General features: G+C 51.4%; 1 protein-coding gene across 3 annotated transcripts in view; it reads right to left on the minus strand.

Moving 5' to 3' along the window:
* Positions 1-23,622, minus strand: part of UROS (uroporphyrinogen III synthase) — a 24,944-nt gene continuing 1,322 nt past the window's right edge. For 2 of the 3 annotated variants that reach the window (XM_069566864.1, XM_069566862.1), the window contains exons 2-10: positions 15,096-15,184; positions 14,830-14,913; positions 13,147-13,243; positions 11,800-11,874; positions 9,734-9,808; positions 6,025-6,105; positions 5,121-5,206; positions 3,951-4,049; positions 1-526 (exon numbers count right to left, since the gene is read on the minus strand). In XM_069566864.1, coding sequence (XP_069422965.1) covers positions 392-526; positions 3,951-4,049; positions 5,121-5,206; positions 6,025-6,105; positions 9,734-9,808; positions 11,800-11,874; positions 13,147-13,243; positions 14,830-14,913; positions 15,096-15,158 — 795 coding nt within the window. In that variant the 5' untranslated portion in view covers positions 15,159-15,184 and the 3' untranslated portion in view covers positions 1-391. Of the gene's footprint in view, positions 527-3,950; positions 4,050-5,120; positions 5,207-6,024; positions 6,106-9,733; positions 9,809-11,799; positions 11,875-13,146; positions 13,244-14,829; positions 14,914-15,095; positions 15,185-16,862; positions 17,026-23,622 lie in introns of all 3 variants that reach the window. The other variant, XM_069566863.1, reaches the window with a different exon arrangement.

Here is a 23,622-nt window from a genome sequence, read left to right on the forward strand (position 1 = left end):
TTCACACACAGCGAGCTTTATTCTTCACGCCAGCTTTGTCAGTTCTCAGCACGCGGGCATATCTGCTTCTTCCCCAAACACAGCAAGTGACAAGAACACATGGTCAGCCCGAGTGGCCAGTGAGCTTTATTTGGCTTCCTTCCTGCCGCGGAAGAGCTGTGGGCGCTGGGCGAGGGTCCACGCTGGCCACCCTGGGGGGACGCCAGGTGCCTGCAGGCCTGATGCCGGCCCCACGGCCTGTCCAGTCCCTGCTGCTGGGCGGGGAGCAGGGGGTGTTCTCCTTGGGCAGGGGCAGGAGCATGAGGGCAGCGGCCTCCCGGGAGCCCCTGCCGATGCCTGGCTCTACTCGGAGGCAGCAACCCAGCCCGGGGAGGGCGCCAGGGCCTTGCACTCAGCACGCGTGGGGCTGGAGCACCGTCCTGATGCCGGCAGCCAGGGCGTGTGGCGTGGGGCTCTCTGCGGTGCAGCTCACAGGCAGGCCCTGCGCGGCCAGGGCGTGGGCTGTGGTGGGGCCAATGGCCACGAACTGCAGGAAGAAGACAGAGGGGTCTCAGCAGAGCCACAGGCCTTTGGAGGGGAGGTGGGGGATGCAGGGGGCACCGGGTGCAGGGCCCGTTGGACATCCTGTTAGGATGATGTCTGGAATCGGTCAGGACCTCCGTGGTGGGAGCACAGAACAAAGCCTGGAAAGCAGCTCTCTGTGAGGCAGGGGCGGCAGCCGGGCCCCCCATGGAGGCAGAGCAGTCCAGACCGGGGCCCGGAGCCAGGGGGTCAGGTTCAAACGGCAGCTCCACAGCACAGTGGCCTCAGGGTGACCCACCCTCTGCGGGCCTCTGTCCCCACCTCCATGAAGCAGAAAAGTTAACAGCTTTGCTCATCTGGCTGCTCCAAGGATTAGATGAGCAACACGTGTAACCACTTGGCCTGTGCCTGGCACAGACCCATGCCTGGTGCCCGTCGGTGGTCACAGGACCGTCATTATCCTAGGTTAGAAGCTTCAGTGGCCTGGGCCACGTTTTGCTGTGACTCTGGCCCCTGCCAGCTGTCATTGCAAGTCACTTAGCCTTTCCGATCCTCAGTTTTCTCATTTGTGAAAGGGGCTCAATCACCCTGCCTCTCAGAGCTAGCTCGGGGCAGGGCGAGGCGGGTGAAATGGGAAGATTGACAGCTTCAGGCAGAGAGGTGCTCATCCCATCCCCCTCTGTGCTCACACCATGGACAGGGACCTGCCGGGGAGTGGTCTGTGACGGTGAGCCCCCTGAAGATGGCAGCCCCTGCCCGACATGCCCATCCGCCCCTCCCCAGGCAGGCTGGCAAGAGAGAGGACGAGATATCTCCTTCACAAAGTCTTAGGAAGTGGTGGCCAGACGCTCCTCCCCAGGGGCGTGTGGGGGCAAGGAAGGAGGCTGCTTACACAGAAGCTGGGGCTCCTGGAGCCCCCACACTCCCACCCCTTCCACAAAGCAGCTACCCCTTAAGAGACCTCCCTAAGGCAAAAAAATGAAGCTGGACCCCTACCTCACACCATGCACAAACATTAACTCAAAACGGATCAGAGACCTCAATGTCAGAGCTAAAACTACAACAGAAAACAAATAGTAGTGAATCTTCATGACCGTGGATGAGGCAATGGTTTCCTAGACACGATGAAAACCACAAGCAACAAAATAGAACACTGGTTAAAAAAAACTTCTGCGCCTCAAAGGACAACATCAACACAGTCAACAGACAAGTCATGGAATGGGAAGAAGTTTGTGCAAATCATGTATCTAATAAGGGACTTGCATCCAAAAAAACAAAAAGAACTCTTACAACTCAACACCAAAAAGACAAATAACCTAGTTAAAAAGTGGCAAGGATGTGAACAGATGTTTCTCTTAAGAAGATATCAAAATAGTAAGACTCAGGGAACTCAAGTTGGTGCTCTGTGATAACCTAGAGGGGTGGGGAGGGGCGGGAGGTGGGAGGGAGATTAAAGAGGGAAGGGACAGATGTACACCTAAGGTGAATTCATGTTGATGTACGACAGCAATCACACAAATGTTGTAAAGCAAAGATAAATACAAAAAAATTTTTTTAAAAGAAGGTATCAAAACGGTCATCGTGCCTATGAAAAGATGCTCAGCGTCTTTAGTCATTAGGGAAATCCTAACCCAAACCACAAAGAAACTACTTCATACCCACTAGAATGGCTATAATCATATAGACAAAAAAAAAAAAAATAACATGTGTTGGCAAGAATATGGAGAAATTAGAATCCTCATATATTGCTGGTGGGACTGCAAAATGGTACATCCACTTTGGAACACAGTTTGGCAACCGTTCAGAATGTTAAACATAACGTCACCGTATGAGCTAGCAACTCTACTCATAGGTATACACTCAAGAGAAATGAAAACACGTGTTCACACACACAAAAACCTGTATTTAAATGTTCAGCTATTACTCATGATGGCTCAAAAGAGGACACAATCCAAATGTCCACCAGCTGATGAGTGGATAAATAAAAGGTGGTGTATTCACAGAATGGACTGTTGTCTGGTAACGCAGAGAAATGAAGAGCCGGTACATGACGACACGGGTGAGCCCTGAAACGATCGGGCGAAGTGAAACGAGCCAGTCACCGCAGACCGTGTGCGGTGCGACTCCATTTGTATGAGAAGTCCAGAACACGGGGAGGTCCGCAGAGACAGGGAGAAGGCCGGTGGTGGCTGGGGGGCTGGGGCGCGACTCTCACGGGCACGCGGCTTCTTTCACGGTATTAAAATGTTCCAGAATGAGAAGATGATGGCGGCACAACTCCGTGAATTTACTAAAACCCACTGAATTGTACACTTTAAAAGGTAGATATTTAAGTCATAAAAAGTGAATTTCATGGTGTGTGAATTATCTCTCAATAAAGCTGTTTTTTTCTTAAAAAAAAAACAAAACACACACATTAAAAAAGAAGGAAAGAAACTCCCTGAAGTTGGGAACCAACACATAGCAAGCATAATTTCAGCAGAAGCAATCTGGTCACAAGATGACGTTTCCACGTGAGCCTTTTGTTTTCCCTGAAACGGACGGGTCACAGGAGGGGGCGCATCTAGAGAGCTCTGTTGTCAGATTTACCACCAGGGGCCTGTCTGGACCCACAGAGCCCACGGGGCTGGACCCAGGCTGCGGACGGGGCCCTTGGAGCAGGGCAGCCCACTCCCCACCGGGCCCCCAACAGCGCATCTCTGTTCCATCTCTGGGCCCCTGCCTGGGGCTGAGGTGGGAATGGGGAACCAGTCTATAAGGCAGGGACAGTCCCGACCCCCCCGGTGTGCTGGGCCACCAGCAGCCCTTCCCCAGTCCCCCTCGGGCCCTGTAAGAGCATCCCCATTACAGGGCTGTGATTACTTGCCAACTCCTAAAGAGTACAAATGGAAATCCTTTGAGTTAAAAACCCCAAAGAGGAGAAAGGATTTTAGAATAGATAATTTCAAGGCAGATGGGAAACAAGGGGAAGCATGCTAATAGCCAAGCCAGGACCTGAGCTAAGGGCTTGACTTGAACTCTTTCAACGAACCTATCAGGGAAGACCACGCACATGTCTCCGAAGACCACAGAGGGATAACTGTCCTCACGCTGCACAGGCTCACAGAGGTTAAGTAACTTGTCCAAGAGCACCAGCCAGGAAGCGGCGCTGTGGGCTGTGCGCAGGGGCCTGGGAGTCCCGACGCCCGCACTGCACAGCACGAGGACTTCCTGGACCAGGGCTGGAACTCCCCGCGGTGGAAGTGCAGAGGCCTGACCCCTGGACCGCAGGCAAGTCCAGCCCTGCCTTTTCTCCAGAGCTGCCATCAGGGACTCTGCGAGCTCAGGAGTGCTTTGACTTCGCATGGAAATTCTAGGATAATTAGTAAAAGCTAAAACAAACAAAAGGATCTGAAACAAAAAGATCAAGAGCCCACTGAATATCATACCTTAATTTGGCCAATGCTGTCACCAGATAACTCTTGAATATGCTTGAGACTGTGTGTCAGGCCAGAGGGGCTGAAAAATGTGATGCTGGCGGGAACACCCTGGAGAGGGGAGAGTAGAGTCAGTCCCTTGCCAGGGGCCGAGGAGAAAGATGCTCCTCGGCTGGTCACCATCACCCCTGGAGCCCAGGGTGCACCCCGGGGCAGCCCAGGGGCATTCGCAGCAGGAGGGCCCCCACTGAGAGATGCTCCCCAGCTGGTCACCATCACCCCTGGAGCCCAGGGTGCACCCCGGGGTAGCCCGGGGGCATTTGCAGCAGGAGGGGCCCCACTGGTTTGGGTCCCAGGCTCCCTAGAGATGCAGCCCAGGTCGAGAGCTGTTTAGAGGCGGGGTGGGGGAGGTTGGGCGCTGTTCCCTGGGCGCTCTGCCGCCCTCGCGTCTGCGTCTGCCCGGCCAGAGGACACAGGCATCTGGGACCCAGCACCCAGGCGAGTGGACAGCGCCTCCAGCTCCTGTGGCCAAAGCACACTGATCAAGTCAGACAGCAGGGAGCCTGCTCCCTGGCCCTCTCCGTGGCTTCTGGAGATGGAGCAGACAGATGGGCCCACTGGGCCTCTCTGCTCTAGTTGGTGCTAACAGGGCCTCCCAGGTCGGCAAGGCATTCGGAAGCCTGTCCTGGGAGAGGAAGGGGAGGCGTCTTATTGGGTGCAGATGTGGAAAGCTCCCATCAACCCCACAAGAGCCGAGCATTATTCTGCCTGAAGCCTCCAAAGGTTCCCGCTGCCTCCCCAGTTCGACCCAGACCACGCCCCGCCCTGTGGGCCTGCCTGGTGTGCACCTCACCCCTCTCCAACCTCTGCCCTGCAGCTCCACCACCGACCCAAGTGTCAAGTCCACTGCGACCCCGGGCTTTCTCACTCTTGAATGCTACACAGAGGGCTTTGCGTAAATTATCTCCTTTAACCCTTGAAAAACCTTACCAAATTGGGTCTGTTCCTACTTCCCAGATATAGAGATGGAACCAAAAGGAGGGACACTCCCCGCCCCCCCCCCCCACCGTGAGTCGCAAGCTGCGATGGACAGTGGAACCAGTGTCAGGAGGCTGGCGCCCCTCAACCCTGCCTGTGCCACCCGGGGGCCCCCGGCCCGAGCTCCTGAGAAGCGGCACGCACCTGCTGGGTGTAGTAGCTGGTGAGGTTCCCCTGGATCCCTGGGTGTGGAATAGTCTGGTAGACGGTCACGCTCTCCAAGGGGATCCCTGGGCACAACGGAGACCAGGAGACAGACTTTACTGCACCGGGAATGGACCATGGGGCTCCGTTAGTGGAGGCCCCCCAGGGCCGCACGACCTTCCAGGAGCAAGCGGCCGGGCACCGAGGGGCGGGGGCTGGGCCGGCCCTCCACACCCCACCCGATGCTGCGGAGCGGTCACACGGTGCAGGAGGAGCAGATGACAAGGAAGGATGGGGTCCCGAAGCCTCAGCCCCCCTCGGGACCATGATTCCTTTCGTCCCTGCGTCTGTGTGAACTGTCCACCAGCCTGGCCCTGGCCACTTCCGCCGTGGCTGCTGTCCATGTGGACTCCCACCCTGCGGGCCAGGGCTGGAGGCAGACCGCACGGGGGTCTGTAAGCCTGGGGGGTCAGCGGCCACGAGCTTTCAGGGCCCCAGACAGCCTGGGATGGAGCCCAGGGTTGGAGCAGGAGCAGGTCTAGGTCAGCTGAGCTGCAGGCCACCCCGTGCTTGAAGAGATCGGCTCTCCCTGAAGACCAGCTTCCCCATGTGCCCACCCAGGGGTCCTGGCCACCCCACCACCACCGAGGTCCTAGTGAGGGCTCCGGGTTCCCCGCCAGCCCCCAGCTGAGCTGAGTGGGTTGTGGGGAGCGGATCTGAAGCAGGAAGGCAACTGCACCCCAAACCTAACATGACGGGCGCCCACCTCCCGGCCCACTGGCCCAGCCCAGCCTTGCCCTCCCTCGAGGGCTCTGGGGTGACGCTTTGTCACTGCGCAGGCAGGCTCTCGGGACCCGGAGAGGCCGGGGCAGGCGTGGCCCCGAGGGCCAGTGCATTCAGTCACCTCTGTCCTTGAGCATTTTTGGCAGGATCTCTCTCTTGAGGGTTCCGCAGGGAAACAGAAGAGGCAGTGCCGATGACTCCCCTGCGAATAAATAGGCAGGCGTTGTAGAAAGGCCGAAGGTAACGTGTCAGGGGTGTGGGAGGCTCAGCCCCAGGCACCGCCCTGGGTCACGTTGGTTCCAGGACAGAGTGGAGGAAGCTCTCGGGGTCATGGCGGGGTTGGGGGCAGCATGTGGAACACTAACGCTCATGCGTGCCTCGGGCTGCAATCCCCCCAGCTTCAGGAGGCCCTCCCACCCTGGTGGCCCCGGGCAGTGGTGAGCATGCAGAGCTGGGTCACAGGTCAGGCCCAGTACTGGCCCCAGAGTAAACAGTCTCTGCCTCCAGGGTGGACTGGCTGGGAGGGAAGTAGCTGGAACCTGGGCTCCACGGGCAGGCAGCAAATGGGAGCCGGGCGTGGATGGTGGACGTGCAGCCGCCCCAACAGAGACCAGCTGCAGGGCCACTTCTGTTATGGTGGGGATGGCGGCCACCAGGCCAGGTGCCCCAGGGGCTGAGGGATGCCGGCAGTGGGGAGGCCCAGCCTGCTCAGAATGGCCCTGCCTCCTGCCCCCACGTACATCTCTGCTCTGGGAGAATCAGATGGAGGCCTCTAATTGCAGAATTGTGGAGACACCATGGAGACAGCAGCTCCCAACAAAATTGATGGGCCGTCAGGTGTCAGAATCCTCCCCAAGAGTGGAGGCTTGACGGCAAACAGCCTCTGGGGGAAGGACGCCCATGGCCCATCTCATCACCATGGAAACTGACGGCATCTCCCACCAGGGCACTGCTTGACCACACCACTCATCATCTTCGTCGTAAGATCACTTATGGAAAACGAATGAATGAATGAATTTTAAAAATTCCTTTTTTGGATGAGCTCAGCTAAACAGGGCAGTGTGAAAGCTGGTTGAGTGTTCTGCAGAGGTGAGCAGTGAGGTCTCCCTGCGATGACAGGGAGCACAAAGGGCCTGGCAACAGTCTAACCCCACGTAGGATGGTGAACCTCGGGGCTCGGATGCTCTGCACTCCTTTAACAGGAAGAGGGCCTGGCCTGCTGGGCAGAAGACGGCAGCTGCGCGGAAAGTCCTGAAAGCGCGCTACGTGGCCGGGGCGGGGGCTTCAGTCTCTGCAGGCAACGCGCGTGATGAGAGGGAGTGTGTAAATGTCATTTTCCTGGAGGAGACGCGTGTGTCTGTGAAACTCTAACGACCTCCAGGTCTGTGCCTTCTCAGGCCTGCTAGCAGTGGGCACTTTACGGCGGATAATCAGGATGATGAGGCTGATGGTGGGGGCGGGTGCGTGAAGGAGAGCCCAGGAAGTGGGCAGGTTGGCAGGAACAAGTTGTCGGTCAGCTCAGCTGCAAGTCCAGGGGGACAGTTCAAATAACCTGAGTAACCAATCAACTATAATCCAGGGAGATTAAAAATCAATAAATAAGCCTGCCTCTGACGTCCTCCCCTCCTCTTTCTCTCAGAAGACGCTGTTAAGAGTCATCTTCTGCCTCTGACCACTTCACTCGTCCTTTCTTTTCCGCCAGCAGGGTCACCCTGGGAGGGAAGACCTGTCCATCAGAACAAGAAACTACCAGATTCACTGAGGTGATGGCTTTAAGCACTTTAACAGTGCCCGTCACGGAGTAAAGAAGTATTTCAGTCAAACAAATAAGCAGTAACTACGAACTGGCCTTTCTACTCCAAGAATGCACTGGATCAGGCTTCAGAGGTGACTTGCAAGAAAATCCTAAACATCTAGGAGAAACCAGGGGCAAGTCCTTATTGGTCAGGATGGATTCTCATTTAGACGTGATTCTAGTTGGGAACTGAAGGTTCATTAGGACCCACAGGCGCACACTGGTCGAGCCGTGCAGAGTCCGTCCTCCCGTGCAGAGTCCGTCCTCCCGCTTGTCCCCTCGGAGCGCTGGGACCCTGGATGGTCACGAGGCCCCCGGAGCTTCCACAAGCCTGCCAAACAGCGTGCTGCGCAACCCTGGGGCACCCCCAGGCCATCCCTGCGGTGCCCCAAGTCAAGAGGGGTGGCTGAGCTGTGGCCTGTGCTCCGTGTGACAGGGTAACACGTTTTTTGTTTTTTCATTTTGATTGATTTAAATTTAAACAGGCACATGTGGCTCCCACAGTGGACCATGGTGGATGGTGGTGGAGAGGTGCCAGGGCCAAGCTGACCACCCAGTAATGCCCAGCCCTCGATACCAACAGTGACAGTGACCCAGGAAAGAGGAAATAAGGTCATTCATAAGAGAAAAGTGGGAAAAGGAGAGTGAATGGGAACCTGCAAAGTCCACTGTCCGCTGCCTGAGCGCCGGGAGGCCTGGCCCACGGGGAAGGGGAGGCCCAGGACTCTTGCAGGGGGGGCTCCCAGCGGTCAACAGGAACACACAAGCCCGAGCCCCTTCACCAACGGCACTGGCTCCTGACAGGAGGGCCCCCTAAGACTTCAGAAAGACCGAGACAGGCCAGCGCCACCTTGAGAACAAATGTTCCAACACACCACGCCCCACACAAAATGGCCCCAGAAGAAGTACAAGTTCCCGGTTAAGGTATTGCCCTCCCTGCCCACCCCGATGCCAACACCAGGGACAGAGAAGACAAAACCCTCTCCCAGACAAACTCACAGCAACACCTTGGGTGTCAGCAACCAACTGGCCCTGTCGCCAAGCTCAGAGAAGCTCTAGAGAGGGCCTGTACACCGCGGCCCCGGGTCAGAGCCCAGCACATGGTCTATGGCCGCTCTCCTGTTACGACGGGCAGAGGACAGGCCCGCAGAGCTGCCTGCACCCGGTCCTCAACAGAGGGGCCATTGATCTCGAGGGGCATGGCCCCGATCTCCTCAGCAACAGAAGGTGAGCTGGTTCATGGGGGTGTCTGATGACACGCATGTGTCAGGGAGGGGCCAACGTGATAAGGACACACGAGCGTGTGAGCATCTGTGTGCAGCTGGAGCAGGCACAGCCGGGGGGTGGGGGCTGGGACACACAGCTTGAGTGGGGGCTCCCCTACAGACACACTGAACCTCTGCTCTCTCTCTTCCAGAGTTCTGCTCCAGAAAGCTTGGCTCATGCCAGAAGCTGAGAATTTCATAACTAGTGCAAAGCCTAATTCCTGCTGAAATATAAACCTCCCTAGAACCTGTGCCGTTTTAAGTCTCAGCCCATGTGCTGCCCGATGATGAGCTTATGATGGGGTAGGGGGTGCTCTTTCATGGAGGAGTGGGCTTTGTGGGGGAGGAAATTCAGAGAAGGAAGCGACTCCTACAAGGAAGGGCAGGCGGGAGAGCTGGCAGGCAGGCAGACAGACAGACAGACGGTGCCCAGTAGCTCCTGCTGCCTTCACCCACCCCTTACAATCCCCAGAAAGTCCTGTTCCTGGTTTTGTCTCCAGTCCTTTCATTCTGTGTCAAGTTCGAGTTGTCTCCAGTCCTTGGGTGGAGCGGGTGGAGGGCAGTGGGCTGAACCTGATAAGCACAGATGGGAGCAGATACAAGGCACCTGATACAAGACAGCAGCAGCTACAAGAGCCCAGAGGGGTGCACGCACTCAAATCAGCTGTGTCATTACCAAGACAGCACCCAGGAGACGGCCTGCCCCGAGGCGCTGGCTGGGAGGCCCCCCACAGCAGCACCGGGCTCGACTGGGGCCCTACTCTACTTACTGGAGCAAATGTATTCTGCAAGCTTCTCTGCATTTCCACAGGTTTCTCCTTCTGTATGCAGGCCAATTCTGTTCACTGGAAAACAACAACAACATCTATGTATTTACATGGTTGTTAAAGTCCTTCTGTTCCAGGGCAGTGTTTTAAAGATGCAGAGACGAAGGCACGTGCTTTACAAAGACACGGAGTGTCTCCCCTTGGAAGCTGGCGTGGGAGGTGGGAAGAGGCACTGTGCACCCGAGAGGGAGCTGGGTCCCAGCCTGCGGCCCCCCCTTCCCCGCGGCCCCCAGACCTGTGGCTCTGGGTGATACAGGGTCAAATTAGCAACTTACTCTCAAAAGGTTCAGGAAAAATTCAGTTCTTTGCCTTGTATTTATACTTTTCCTGTAAGTTCCCTTCAAAATAAAGATGTATATATAAAAGAAAAAACTACATAACCATCACACAGATCTATCATAATTTAAATTGAACTCTTCCCCTGTTAGTGGACACTTGGAGTTTTTCATTTTTTTTACATTATAAGTAACACTACGATATAGTTGTGTATCCCAACCCTCTCCCCGCAAAGACTCTTGAGAGTCCCTTTGAGAGCAAAGAGATCCAACCAGTCCATTCTAAAGGAAATCAGTCCTGAATATTCATTGGAAGGACTGATGCTGAAGCTAAAACTCTAATACTTTGGCCACCTGATGCGAAAAACTGACTCATCTGAAAAGACCCTGATGCTGGGAAAGATTCAAGGCAGGAGGAGAAGGGGACAAGAGAGGATGAGATGCTTGGATGGCATCACCGACTCAGTGGACATGAGTTTGAGCAAGCTCCAGGAGCTGGTGATGGATAGGGAATCCTGGCGTGCTGCAGTCCATGGGGTCGCAAAGAGTCGGGCACGACTGAGCGACTGAACTGATAAAAACATTTCTCCTATTTGGGATTATTACCTTTGGATAGATTACCAGAGAAGGGATTAGTGGCCAAAGGGTACAAATAATTTGGTAAAGCCTTTGAATACATGTTGACCAAGTACTTCTCAAAACATGGGAACTGATTTTCAATGCCATTTAGCCATATCTGAATATATTTATTTCACCGCAGTCTTATCGGCATCGTTATGTAGTGGACTAATTACTTGTTATAAACTGAGTAAGGAAAAGAATCTTTTAAACTGAACCACGGGGCTCCATGAACTAAGTCAGGTCAGCGGGGAGGACACCTCCTGCTCCCCTCTCTCCTCTGCTCTCCACCACACTCACCCCTCTGCACGCTGGCTGCCCCAGGGGCGCAGGTTTTCCACACCCAGCAGTTCTCCGGCTCTCAGCTGGGTGTCCAACAACCTAACTCACGTCTGATGCTCTCTCCAAGGAGGCAGCGTCAGATCCCAAGGATCCGGGGCTCAGTTCCCCGGATCACGCCGCCCCCACTTCAGACCTAGGTTGTCGCTTGTGCTTCTGACAGACCGGCTCTGAGTCGGAGGGTCTCCCGGCCCACTCCTTGAGTTGGGTCACTTGCTAGAACAGCTCACAGAATTCAGGGAAAAGGTGTAATTTACTGTTGCTGGCTTCTTACGAAGGGTATTTCAAAGGGTGTCAATGAACAGCCAGATGGAGGAGCTACATTGGGCAGGGATGGTTCGGGGTCTGGGCCTCCCGGCTCCTCAGTGAAACTGCTCTTTGGATTTTTTGGCGGCTTCGTTGCATGGGCACAATTGACTAAATCACTGGTCACTGGTCATTAATTCAACCTCCGGGCACCCCACCATTCTTCTCCCTGGAGGTAGGGGGCAGGGAGGGCAGGATCTGAAAGTTCCCACTGGAATCACGGGACTGGTTCCCAAGGCAACTAGCCCCCAGTCTAGGGGCTTCCCAAAAGTCCCAACTCAGATGGAGTTGAAAGAGATGTTATGAATAACAAAAGACACCTTTTTTTTTTTTTCTTATCACTTAGGAAATTCCAAGGGTTTTAGGAGGCCTGGGCCAGGAATAGGGATAAAGACCAAATATACATTTTTTTATTATAACCACAATATCACAGTCATTCTTTGGTGTTTTATTTGGGCCTTGACTGCTTACCTAGAGAAGCAGTAGCATGTCCCACCACATACACCGACTTAGCATTCCATTTTTCTTTCAGAGACCTCTTCCAGACTGTAAAACATGAAATTCGATGTGAGTTGCAGATACCACGGTGGCTGCCTGCAGCTGTTTGTTCCTCCTAAAACACTTGTGAGCAAGGCAAACTATTAATGACCAGATATAAAGAACAGCATCTCAAACTAAAATCCATTTTTATATTCTATTCATAGTCTGCAGGCAAGTTTTTAAAAATCACTTTGGCCAAATGTGTCAGTATGCCTTGCTTGAAATAGTAAGTCATTTCCACAGCTGGCACTAGAAGCATTTTTAATGAATACCAGTAAACAAACATAATGAAGAATTAATTTGCTTGGTGATATTAAAATATAAAACTCTACCCTTTTTCCTTTGGCCACGCCATGAGACTTGTGGGATCTTGGCTCCCAGACCAGGGATTGAACCCACAGCCACGGCAGTGAAAGCACTGAGCCCTAAGCACTGGACCACCAGGGAATTCCCCCCAAAATCTAGACTTTTAGATAAAAAAGTTACTGCTTGTGAAAAAGAGGCAATTTAAATCTCTAATAAAGCAACTGCTGTTTACTTGCTGTCCGACACTTTGCAACCCCGTGGACTGCACCATGCAGTCCTCTGTCCTTCACTATCTCTTGGAATTTGCTCAAATTCATGTCCACTGAGTTGATGATGCTATCTAACCACCCCATCCTCTGCCATCTGATACAAGTGATTTTATTTGGGACATAAACCAAAGCAGTCAACAAACTGTCATCTCAGATAGGAAGGCTCATTTATCCATTAGGTCAAAGTAGAGATAATACATTTCAGGTTCAGAAACAAACACAGTTTTATAGAGGATGTTATCATTTTATGACAAAAGTAAACATTTTAAAATATGGGTTAAAGAAATACTGAAGAAAAAAAAAAAGTATCACAAGGCCACTTGGCATTCAACACCCTTTTAGGAGATCCAAGGAAACACTAGTTTTTCCTTCCTAAGATCTGACACCCGTCTGGGCGTTTAGTAGGCAGCACAGTCCTGTTTCCTGGGGACTTGGCACCTCGAAGTGCTCGCTCCCATCAGAAGGCTCCCAGGTGACGCTGTTCTGGGTGGGACACCAAGAAACAGCCTAGAGGAAGGAATCTCAACTCTTCTTCCCTCCAAAGGTAACACAGACACAAAGGAACTCAGTACCTAAATACTTTTTGAACTAAAAGTCACTGCGCTGTTTCAAACGTGAGGTCCAGCTCTTTCCACACTGAGCATCACCGACGGGAGAAACCAGAGTGACATCCAGAGGGATTCACAGCAGACCCCGCCCTCACCTTCAGCTTTAGTGTCTTTCTGCAAACACCGCTCCACGGCTTCCACCGCTCTGGGGCTGGTGAAAATGAGTCCCCCGTAACCTTCGGGATGAGACAGCTGCACACCAAACAACGGCAGAGGAATTTTATACGATGGCCAAGTTCAACGTTGCCCAAGATTCCACATCTTCACAAAAGTAGTAGGCAAACTACATGCATCCATCCATCCATCCACTCAAGACGTGAGAGCTCACTATGTGCCTGGAACTACTCTAGGTCTTTAAGGGCACACAGGTAAATTCATAGCATTTCCCTCAAATAGCTCACAGTCTTGGGGAGGGACGGGTCAGTGTGATGCGGGGTGGCAGGCATAAGGGAGCAGAGGGGATGTAACTCAGCCTGGGCATGGCTGGGGTGTAGGGAGGACCGCAGACTGGACCTGCATCCGTAATACACTGGAATATTCAAGAAGTGATATCAATGCTGAAGCCCCAGTTTCTGAGGATAAAAATGGGGACAAAATCTACTGACCACGTATTCTGAGCCCGGCAGTGGGCTGTCTTACACACATTGCTGCACTGAATGTGTGACAATACCCTGTGACGGGTGGAAAGTCTCGAATTGATCGGATTAAGACACAGAGGTTTGACACAGAGGCTTGGCGAGGATGAGGAAGCAGCCGAGGTGAGGGGTGCAGCTGTGATCTGAGCACGTGTCTCCACGGTGCCCAAGCCTGAGCACTCACTCACCGCACCACCAGAGCTTCAGCTGGAGCTCAGACACCCCCTCAGGAAACAAACTACCTGCGGGAGACAGGCTCCTGTTTCTAGCATTTTTCAGACCATCGGGGTCCTAGCAACGAGCTCGGATGATGAGCTCTGCTTCCGTTAAAGCTGCTTATGCGGGTCCCTTACGTAGTCCTCACAGCACATAGTCAGGGCAGATGCCAACTATTGAACGAATAATTCAACATTCAGCTCAAACGGAAGGGAGAAAGCAGAGAGGTGCTCCGTGACGGGCAGACTCCAATATGCAGAGCATGGGGGTGGTGGTGGGGGGGGTGCGGAGGGGGGATCCTGGGGCTCATAGCGGCCTGGGAGCCCAGTGGGCAGGGGTGGGCACACCCACCCCGTGAAGCCCCCGACTCTCGGCCCACGTGTCCAGAATGGAGCCCCTGGGAAGGTTATCTGGTGGCAGGTGCACAGTGGTGGAGGCTGCTGGGCACCGAATCTTTAGCTGGAACTGCTCCGATGGGGCTTCCCTGGGGCCGTCCCCGGCTGTAATCTATCACCCCAACCCGGGGGCAGTAGTCCCAACCCTCCCTCTAATCTGCTGCGGAACCCGGCCAAGGTGCGGGCCTGGGGAGAAACAACAGCTGTTGGGCTCTTTGCTGAGGTCGGGGGGCGCGGCCTGCAGGGAGGAGGAAGGGGAAGGGTCCGCGCCTCTGACAGCCCGCAGGCGGGGCCTCGCCGCGGGCCGCCTCTGGCTCAGGCGGCTTTCTGGAGGGGCTGCTAGAGGCTCGGGCTGAGGATCCGACAGAGGCTGAGACCTGGGGCAGGTGAGTTCACGTCGCCAGACTGAGACGAGTGCTCATAAACCGAGTGCTCATCAACGGGTCCTTCCCACTCGGGTTGGGAAGGATGCCATGGAAACCAAAGGTGTCTCATTGGAAAACGATGGTGCTCAGAGTCTGGCGAACCTTACCTTCTCCGACAGACCGGGGAGACACAGAAACTCAAACGATAAAACAGGGATCAAAGTGGCTTCGAGCCCATATAATCCCAGCTCCTGCAAATAAAAGGATACAGCTTTGAGCTGGCAGGGTGTTTTTTGGAAAATAAGGAAAAGGTGCCTGTTTCACAATTTACACTGTGCTCACTCCTCAGCTGATAGCAGATCGCCCCACCCTTGACTGACTTCAACACAAGCCAGGGCCAGGCGTTCTGGGACTGGGTGTGCCAAGCACTTACCCTGATGTAGGGGTCCTGGCCACAGTCGTCCTCCTTGGGGTCTTTCAGCAAAAGAACCTTCATTACGGCCTGGCAGTCCTTACAGGGTGCTACAGGGCAGGGAAAGGGGATGTTAACTTGATCTCCAAGGCTCTTCCTGAGCAGGGTCAGTGGGCCGGGCGGGCATGGGGCGCAGGTAATCAGCAGCAGCTTGGCTGGCCTCTCCCTCCCCCACAATGACTTGGCGTTTATGGGCTTGTTCCTTCTGAAGAACCTGTCACCGATAAGGCCTGAGGACAGCAGGCTGGCACTTGATATCACTTGAAAAGGCGGATTAAAGCCACTAGGGAAAGGCAGTGTCCTAGCGGAACACTGGAGACTCACAGAAGAGAAGTGATGCAAATTTTGGGTTGAATCAATAATAAATAAGAGAAATGAGTACCTTTTAAGGAAAGGAATAATTTTCCATTTCTTGATAAATCTACTCAGTTGCTTATAAGCTCTTTAGGAAATGATTATATTGATTCTTCTCATATGTTTTACAATGTGGTCAAGTACCATGAGATAATCTTCCAAAAATTTTTGAGAAACCTGGAAAAAAGCCTGTTGATATATATCAAAAGGCGTACATACTTCATACCCTTTCTTCCTATAGTTTCACTTTTAGAATAAATTCTAAGGTGTTATTCATAAATGTGTGCAAAGATTAACATAAAGGTGTTCGTCCTGGTATTTTTTTTTTAATTGACATATAACATAGGGCAAATTTAAGGTGTACAAGTGTGATTTAATACATTTATATGTTGTGACACAATTACCTCTGTAACATTAGCTAACATCTCTATCACTTCATAAAATTATCATTTCTCTTCTGTGGTAAGAGCAATTAAGATCTAGTCTCTTGGCAGCTTTGAAGTTGATAACACAATATTGTTGATTATAACCACCACGATATTCATTAGATCCTCAAAACTCAGCTGCAAGTTTGTATCCTGGTATGCTTTATAATTGCAAATAGTTAGAAACGATGTAAATGTCCAACAGGGAGAGAATGGCTAAATGAATCATGGTACAAGTCTACAAAAAATCACTAAAATATCCATAAAAAACTTAAATTACATGGGTTGTTTAATCACAAAATAATGTTAAGTTTAAAAAGGCAGGATACAGAATTGCATAACATGTCTGATCTTACAGATTTTATATACACATATACATGAAAGAATATTCTTTGCTGCTAGGTTAGGGTGATTATTTTCTCCTCTATCTCTTTCTGTATCATCCAATTTTATTTTTACAATAAACATTAAATTCCTCTTGTATCAAAGGAGGAAAAAGCACGTTATAACCATCCAAAGCTCTCGAAACAAAAGCCGCCAAAGACCTGCAGAACAAACTCTGCTGGAAACGCAGATTACATCCCACAAGTAGCATTAGACTAGCAATTACTTAATTAATATACAGTGGTTGATAATTGTCAAAGAGAATATATTGTTTGGAGCAGAAATGTGTTAACACTGGGAGCCATTACTAATAAATAATCACTGAACGTATTTCTGGAAACTTATAACATCTATGGGACATCTTAGAAACTCTGGCTCCAAATGAATTGCTTTGTATCTAAGCAACCAATCCTGGGTGAACTAATAATAATTATGAAGCCAAGTTCAATTACTGCTGCTTTCCAGCAGTTAGCTGGAGAGCCGGGGCAGGGGGGGGTGGTGGTTGAGGGGGGGCTTGGGGAAAGAGGCAGCAGCACCGTGTCTATCATTTCCTGAAGTTACTCACCATGCGTCTAACACAGAAACCAGAAATCCCCCTTTCCAGGATGCTCACTCTTAGGTGCCAACTTGGCCGGGCTCGTTTTCTCCATTTATTCAGCAGTGCCAACCTAGGTGTTGCTGGGCGGTGATCCACTCGCCATTCGTTGGCTTTAGTAAAAGAGATGACCCTAGGGCATCAGGGAGGGCCTGCTTCAGTCAACAGGAAGGCCTAAAGAGCAGAACTGAGGTTTCCTCGAGGAAGAAAGAATTCCACTGCAGCCGCAGCTGCAGGTAGTGCCCGAGCCCGGCCTGCCCTTCCCGTCGGCTTGCACCGTGGATTCCAGGCTTCCCTCGCCAGCCCCCACAGCTGCACAAAGCGATTCCTTGCACCAAGTCTCCTGATTATATCCCCTACTGTTCTCTCTGCTGAACCCTGGCTGACACACCTCCCAATCTGGGGGTTCAGCGATGTACGTCACTAAGTGGCAGAAGTGAGTGACAGAAGATGAGATGGTTGGATGGCATCACCGACTCGATGGATACGAGTCTGAGCAAACTCTGGGAGAGTGAAGCACAGGGAAACCTGGGGTGCTACAGAGTCGCACATGACTTAGTGACTGAACAACAGAAAGGGGCCTGGGGCTTCCCCAGGGGAGAAGGGCAGGCGTGACTCAAGTGCGAGGACCAGGGAGACTCTGGTTCACTGAGAAATGGGGATCTACCGGATCCCCAAATATCCATTCCTCCCTCCCCGTGCACAGACAGGAGCCCTTCATAACGTCAGGTACGTGGATGCCCAGGACAAATACGTGCAGATGGATGTGGTCAGGTGAGGAGGTGCTGGTCCAGATGATGGAAGTGGAAGTGATGCACACACTTCGGGTCCCGCCTGGACAGGAAGTGCTGTTCCTGCCTCCCTGCCGGGTGGAGGATGGATGCAGTTGGTCAGTAAGAGCTGCAGGGTCTTGCCCTGGGGGTGATGCAAGGAGCAGGACCTCTTTGCATGGCAGAGCCACCACTCAGCCAGAGTGTTTACATCAGAGGAAAGAAACATTCTATCCTGTTCCAGCAAATGTTAACGGTTCTCTGTTAGAGCAGTGGGACCCACATCCTCATCCATGCAGAGCCCAGAATGCTTCCTGGAGGACCCGATGTTCCTGGAGGATCATGTTCAGACTGGAGGCAGCACAGGTTCAAGCCTGAGGGGTGGGGAGAGGCCTGGGGCGGCTGGAGTGTGCAGGGGAGAGTGGAGAGATGGCCTCGTCTGGCCCTGTTAGGGAGTATGGACTTAGTAGCAATGGAGATGTCTTGTTGATGGAGGTACTGTTCTGCTTGCTCTTTCTCTTCCTTTTTCTCTCTGGGGCAACATAAGGAGGCAAGTGCAGGGTCACCGAACAGGCACAGGACTAAGGGCCAAGGGAGGCGGGTTCTGGTCCTAGCTTGACTGGCCACGACGTGATCTCGTTTTCTCTCCTGTTAAATGGGAATACCCTCTGCCCTCCCAAGGCACGGAGCGACTCACAGGACATAATGAATGACAGCTACCCAGTTGTTGTTATGTAGTCATTAAATCAGGCTTGACTCTTCTGTGACCCCATGGACTGTAGCCCACCAGGCTCCTCTGTCCATGGCATTCCCCAAGCAAGAATACTGGAGTGGGCTGTCATTTCCTTCTTCAGGGGATCTTCCTGACCCAGGGATCGAACCTGAGTCTCCTACATTAGCATGTGGATTCTGTATCACTGGGCCTCCTGGAAAGTCTTCAGTTCAGTTCAGTCGCTCAGTTGTGTCTGACTCTTTGTGACCCCATGAATCACAGCATGCCAGGCCTCCCTGTCCATCACCAACTCCTGGAGTTCACTTAGACTCACGTGCATCGAGTCAGTGATGCCATCCAGCCATCTCATCCTCGGTCGTCCCCTTCTCCTCCTGCCCCCAACCCCTCCCAGCATCAAAGTCTTTTCCAATGAGTCAGCTCTTCGCATGAGGTGGCCAAAGTACTGGAGTTTCAGCTTTAGCATCATTCCTTCCAGAGAAATCCCAGAACTGATCTCCTTTAGGATGGACTGGTTGGATCTCCTTGCAGTCCAAGGGACTCTCAAGAGTCTTCTCCAACACCACAGTTCAAAAGCATCAATTCTTCAGTGCTCAGCCTTCTTCACAGTTCAACTCTCACATCCATACATGACTACTGGAAAAACCATAGCCTTGACTAGGTGGACCTTAGTCGGCAAAGTAATGTCTCTGCTTTTGAATATGCTATCTAGGTTGGTCATAACTTTTCTTCCAAAGAGTAAGCGTCTTTTAATTTCACGGCTGCAGTCACCATCTGCAGTGATTTTGGAGCCCCAAAAAATAAAGTCTGACATTGTTTCCACTGTTTCCCCATCTATTTCCCATGAAGTGATGGGACCAGATGCCATGATCTTCGTTTTCTGAATGTTGAGCTTTAAGCCAACTTTTCCACTCTCCTCTTTCACTTTCATCAAGAGGCTTTTTAGTTCCTCTTCACTTTCTGCCATAAGGGTGATGTCATCTGCATATCTGAGGTTATTGATATTTCTCCCGGCAATCTTGATTCCAGCTTGAGTTTCTTCCAGTCCAGCATTTCTCATGATGTACTCTGCATATAAGTTAAATAAACAGGGTGACAATATACAGCCTTGACATACTCCTTTTCCTATTTCGAACCAGTCTGTTGTTCCATGTCCAGTTCTAACTGTTGCTTCCTGACCTGCATACAGATTTCTCAAGAGGCAGGTCAGGTGGTCTGATATTCCCAGCTCTCTCAGAATTTTCCACAATTTATTGTGATCCATACAGTCAAAGGCTTTGGCATAGTCAATAAAGCAGAAATAGATGTTTTTCTGGAACTCTCTTGCTTTTTCCATGATCCAGTGGATGTTGGCAATTTGATCTCTGGTTCCTCTGTCTTTTCTAAAACCAACTTGAACATCAGGGAGTTCATGGTTCACGTATTGCTGAAGCCTGGCTTGGAGAATTTTGAGCATTACTTTACTAGCATGTGAGATGAGTGCAATTGTGCGGTAGTTTGAGCATTCTTTGGCATCGCCTTTCTTTGGGATTGGAAGCCTTAGTTGGATAATAAAAACATGTGAGAGCAAACCAAATCTACTCACTGCAAATAAGGAAAATATTTCTTCTGGGTTCTACTCTGTGGTTCTCTCGGGTAATAAAACTGACACCTTCTGGATAATGACTGCTTAGAAATTCCATGAGATGGGCTGCAGGACTGGAAAAATAAAAATCAAATACTGCCCTTGGCCCTTCTCTGCCATTGCTCTAAGCATCTCCAAGGTAGTACTAAGAGGAGCCACCGCTGAAGCTTCCCGGCCACACCAGAACCAGCATCTCCAAGTTCACTGAGAAACAGATCAATGGACACGTGCACTCAGTCATGCCAACACACTGGTACTTTTCTTAGTAACTGAAGGTTTAAAGCTAAGACTGTGCAGAGAATTGATTCTCCTTCACATCTACCCTCTCACAACTGACAGGTACCAGTCACTGAACTACTGGGCAAATCCAGCCCAGGGCTGAATCCAAGGGCTCAGAGAAAGGTCCACAGACCCCTTCTCAACAAGGGAGGGGGTGGGACGTCCCTGCTGGGCCAGTGGTTAAGAATCAACGAGAAGCCCGTGCACCGCAGCTAGAGGAAGCCTGTGCGCAGCAATGACGATCCAGAGCAGCCATCAATCAATCAAGTTTAAAACAAAAAACGTTTTTTTCAGTTGACACCTGGCTTCCCTGGTGGCTCAGAGGATAAAGCGTCTGCCTGCAATGTAGGAGACCTGGGTTCGATCCCTGGGTTGAGTAGATCCCCTGGAGAAGGAAACGGCAACCCACTCCAGTATCCTTGCCTGGAGAATCCCATGGACAGAGGAGCCTGGTGGGCTACAGTCCATGGGGTTGCAGAGTCGCACATGACTGAGCAACTTCACACACCTGCATCACAGCAACAGGAGGAAGCCTGGAACAGGAAAGGGGAGAATGGGGTATATTCTCAGGCTTTTATGCAAGGAGGTTTGTATGTGCGTCACTTTGGACTTTGGCAAGAGGCCTGGTGGTGTGGAAGAATCTTGTGCCAGAGGGGCTGAAACCTGGGTTCTGGTCTATGCTGTCCTTCTCTTGGTATCTGTTCTTGAATCTGTGAAATAGGTTTGAACCAATGGTTTCCCTGGGCCACTTTCTTCCCCATAGTAGATGCTCAGCAAATATTTGTTCGCATTGTGGGAAAACAACGTTTTAGATTTACTCAGCAATTTTTGGAGTGTGGGGAATGGCCACTTTTCCTTAAACAGACAGGGAACTGACTTGATTAAGGCCTCTTTGCTGGTAAGAGAGCCACGTCTCAAATCCATACTTTTAACCCATGTCCTGCTGCTTTGAGTAGCAGCAATAAAAGCAGCTGCCCTTTCATGTGGCACTTACATGTGTAATTTACGGGGATAAGCATTTTACATGCAAGATCTTAATCCTCATTTAAACCAGCAAGGAAGGGCGTATTATTCCTTTTTTACAGAAAAGGAAACTAAAGTTCTGCAGGTTTGAGTAATGTGCTCAGGCTGCACAACACAGCAGTTGGCAGAGGTCATAATACAATGTAACCCAGTCTGGAGCCCAGGCCCGGTCTCGCAAGCATATGCTACCAGCTCTCTGCTCTTTTAAGATAAACTCCAGACTCCGTTATACAGAGTGGAGCATTGATAAGTCAGAAAGAGGAAAACAAATATCAAATATTAACGCATGTATGTGGAATCTAGAAAAATGGTGCAGGCGAACCTATTTCCAAGGCGGGAAGAGAGGCATAGATGTAGAAAGCAGGCATGTGGACACAGCGGGGAAGGGAGGGTGGGATGAACTGGGAGACTGCGATTCACAACCATACATTACCATGTGCAAAACACGTAGCTAGTGGGAGGGTGCTGTACAGCCCAGGGAGCTCTGCTCGGTGCTCTGTGATGACCCAGAGGGGTGGGGCAGTGGGGGCGGGGGCGGTTGCGAGGGAGGCTCCGAAGGGAGGGGATATCTGTATGCATATAGCTGACTCATGCTGTTGTACAGCAGACACTAACACAATATTGTAAAGCAAGTATATTCCAGTAAAAAAAAAAAAAAAAGATAAATTCTGAGTTAAGCTAAGGGGAGCCAGTGGGTTGGCAATCTAGTCTCTGACTGAGTGAAGTTCCCTGGGGCCAGTACTGGACTTTCTTGAAGGACAAAAACCATGGGTAGTCCATTTATTTATATTCACTGCTCTAACTCACACTCTGACCATGAGCTGAACACTGGGGACTAATCCCAAGGCACAAAGAAAGGCTTTTCCCCTCTTATTAAAGAACTAGATACTTATTGAGGATAATGTGCAAACTACAAAACAGTATGTTCCTCAAAACATTAAAAATAGAATTCCTATGATCAAACTGTGGTGGAGAAGACTCTTGAAGAGTTCTCGGACTACAAGATCACACCAGTAAATCCTAAATGAAATCAACCCTGAATATTCACTGGTAGGACTGATGCTGAAGCTGAAGCTCTATTACTTTGGCCACCTGATGCAAAGAGCCAACTCACTGGAAAAGACCCTGTTGCCAGGAAAGATCGAGGGCAAGAGGAGAAGGGGGCAAGACTCAGGGACAGCTCATTCCTTTTTTGCAATCACACTTCCCACCTACTCTGCTCGTTTTACAGAGAGAAAAAGGAAAGATATAGACCTCGCTCTCAGAAAGCTGATGTCTTCTCTGGTGACTTTTTTCCCCCAAATAACATTAACAGGCTGCAAACTGGCAGTCTGTGGGATAAATCTGACTGGTAGATGACTTTTATTTGGCACAATTTTACAAATCATGTTTTTTGGTAAAAGTCCAGCACTCCAGGTTTTCTTGCAAAGTGAGAACTGAGAACACTTTTCCACTTGGCCACAACTTGCAGAGCCGCTGGGTGCACGCTCTCTAGTTTACCACAGTCCTCTCCACTGTGTTTTCTCAAAATGGGCTCAGGTCTGTCCTTTAGATATCCCCACAGGCCCTGAAAGTGTTAATTGCTCAGTCATGTCCGGCTTTTTTAGACTCCTCTGTTCGTGGGATTTTGCAGCCAAGAATACTGGAGTGGATTGCTATTTCCTACTCCAGGGGATCTTGGTGACCCCAGGGATCAAATCCAGGTAGAAGGTAGATCCTTCAACTGTCTGAAAGTGAAAGTCAAGTCACTCAGTCGTGTCCGACTCTTTGTGAACCCATGGACTGTAGCCCACCAGGCTCCTTCCATCCATGGAATTTTCTAGGCAAGAGTACTGGAGTGGATTGCCATTTCCTTCTCCAGGGGTATCTTCCCGACCTGGGGATCGAACCCGGGTATCCCGCATTGTGGGTAGACGCTTTACTGTCTGAGCCCCCAGGAAAGCCCTAAGTGAAAGCGCCAGTCTCTCAGTCCTGTCTGACTCTTTGAGACCCCATGGGCCAGGATCCTCTGTCCATAGAATTCTCCAGGCAAGAACACTGAAATGGATACTCCTTTCCTTCTTCAGGGGGACCTTCCCTACCCAGGGATCCAAACCGAATCTCCTGCATTCAAGCCTGGCTTGCTGCAGTCCATGGGGGTCCCCGAGTTGGAGACAACTTAGCGACTGAACCAACAACAACTTGCTCTAAAGCAGACGAAGCTGATGCGTGAATTTTAAAGAAACCTTCAGATCGAGAAATGCGCTTAAGAATAGTGGGCTAAGGGTAGGTATCAGGATCGCATTCACTGATTACGAACAAGGC

This window comes from Ovis canadensis, chromosome 22 (genome assembly GCF_042477335.2).
Source record: "Ovis canadensis isolate MfBH-ARS-UI-01 breed Bighorn chromosome 22, ARS-UI_OviCan_v2, whole genome shotgun sequence".
NCBI classification, from domain to species: Eukaryota; Metazoa; Chordata; class Mammalia; order Artiodactyla; family Bovidae; genus Ovis; species Ovis canadensis.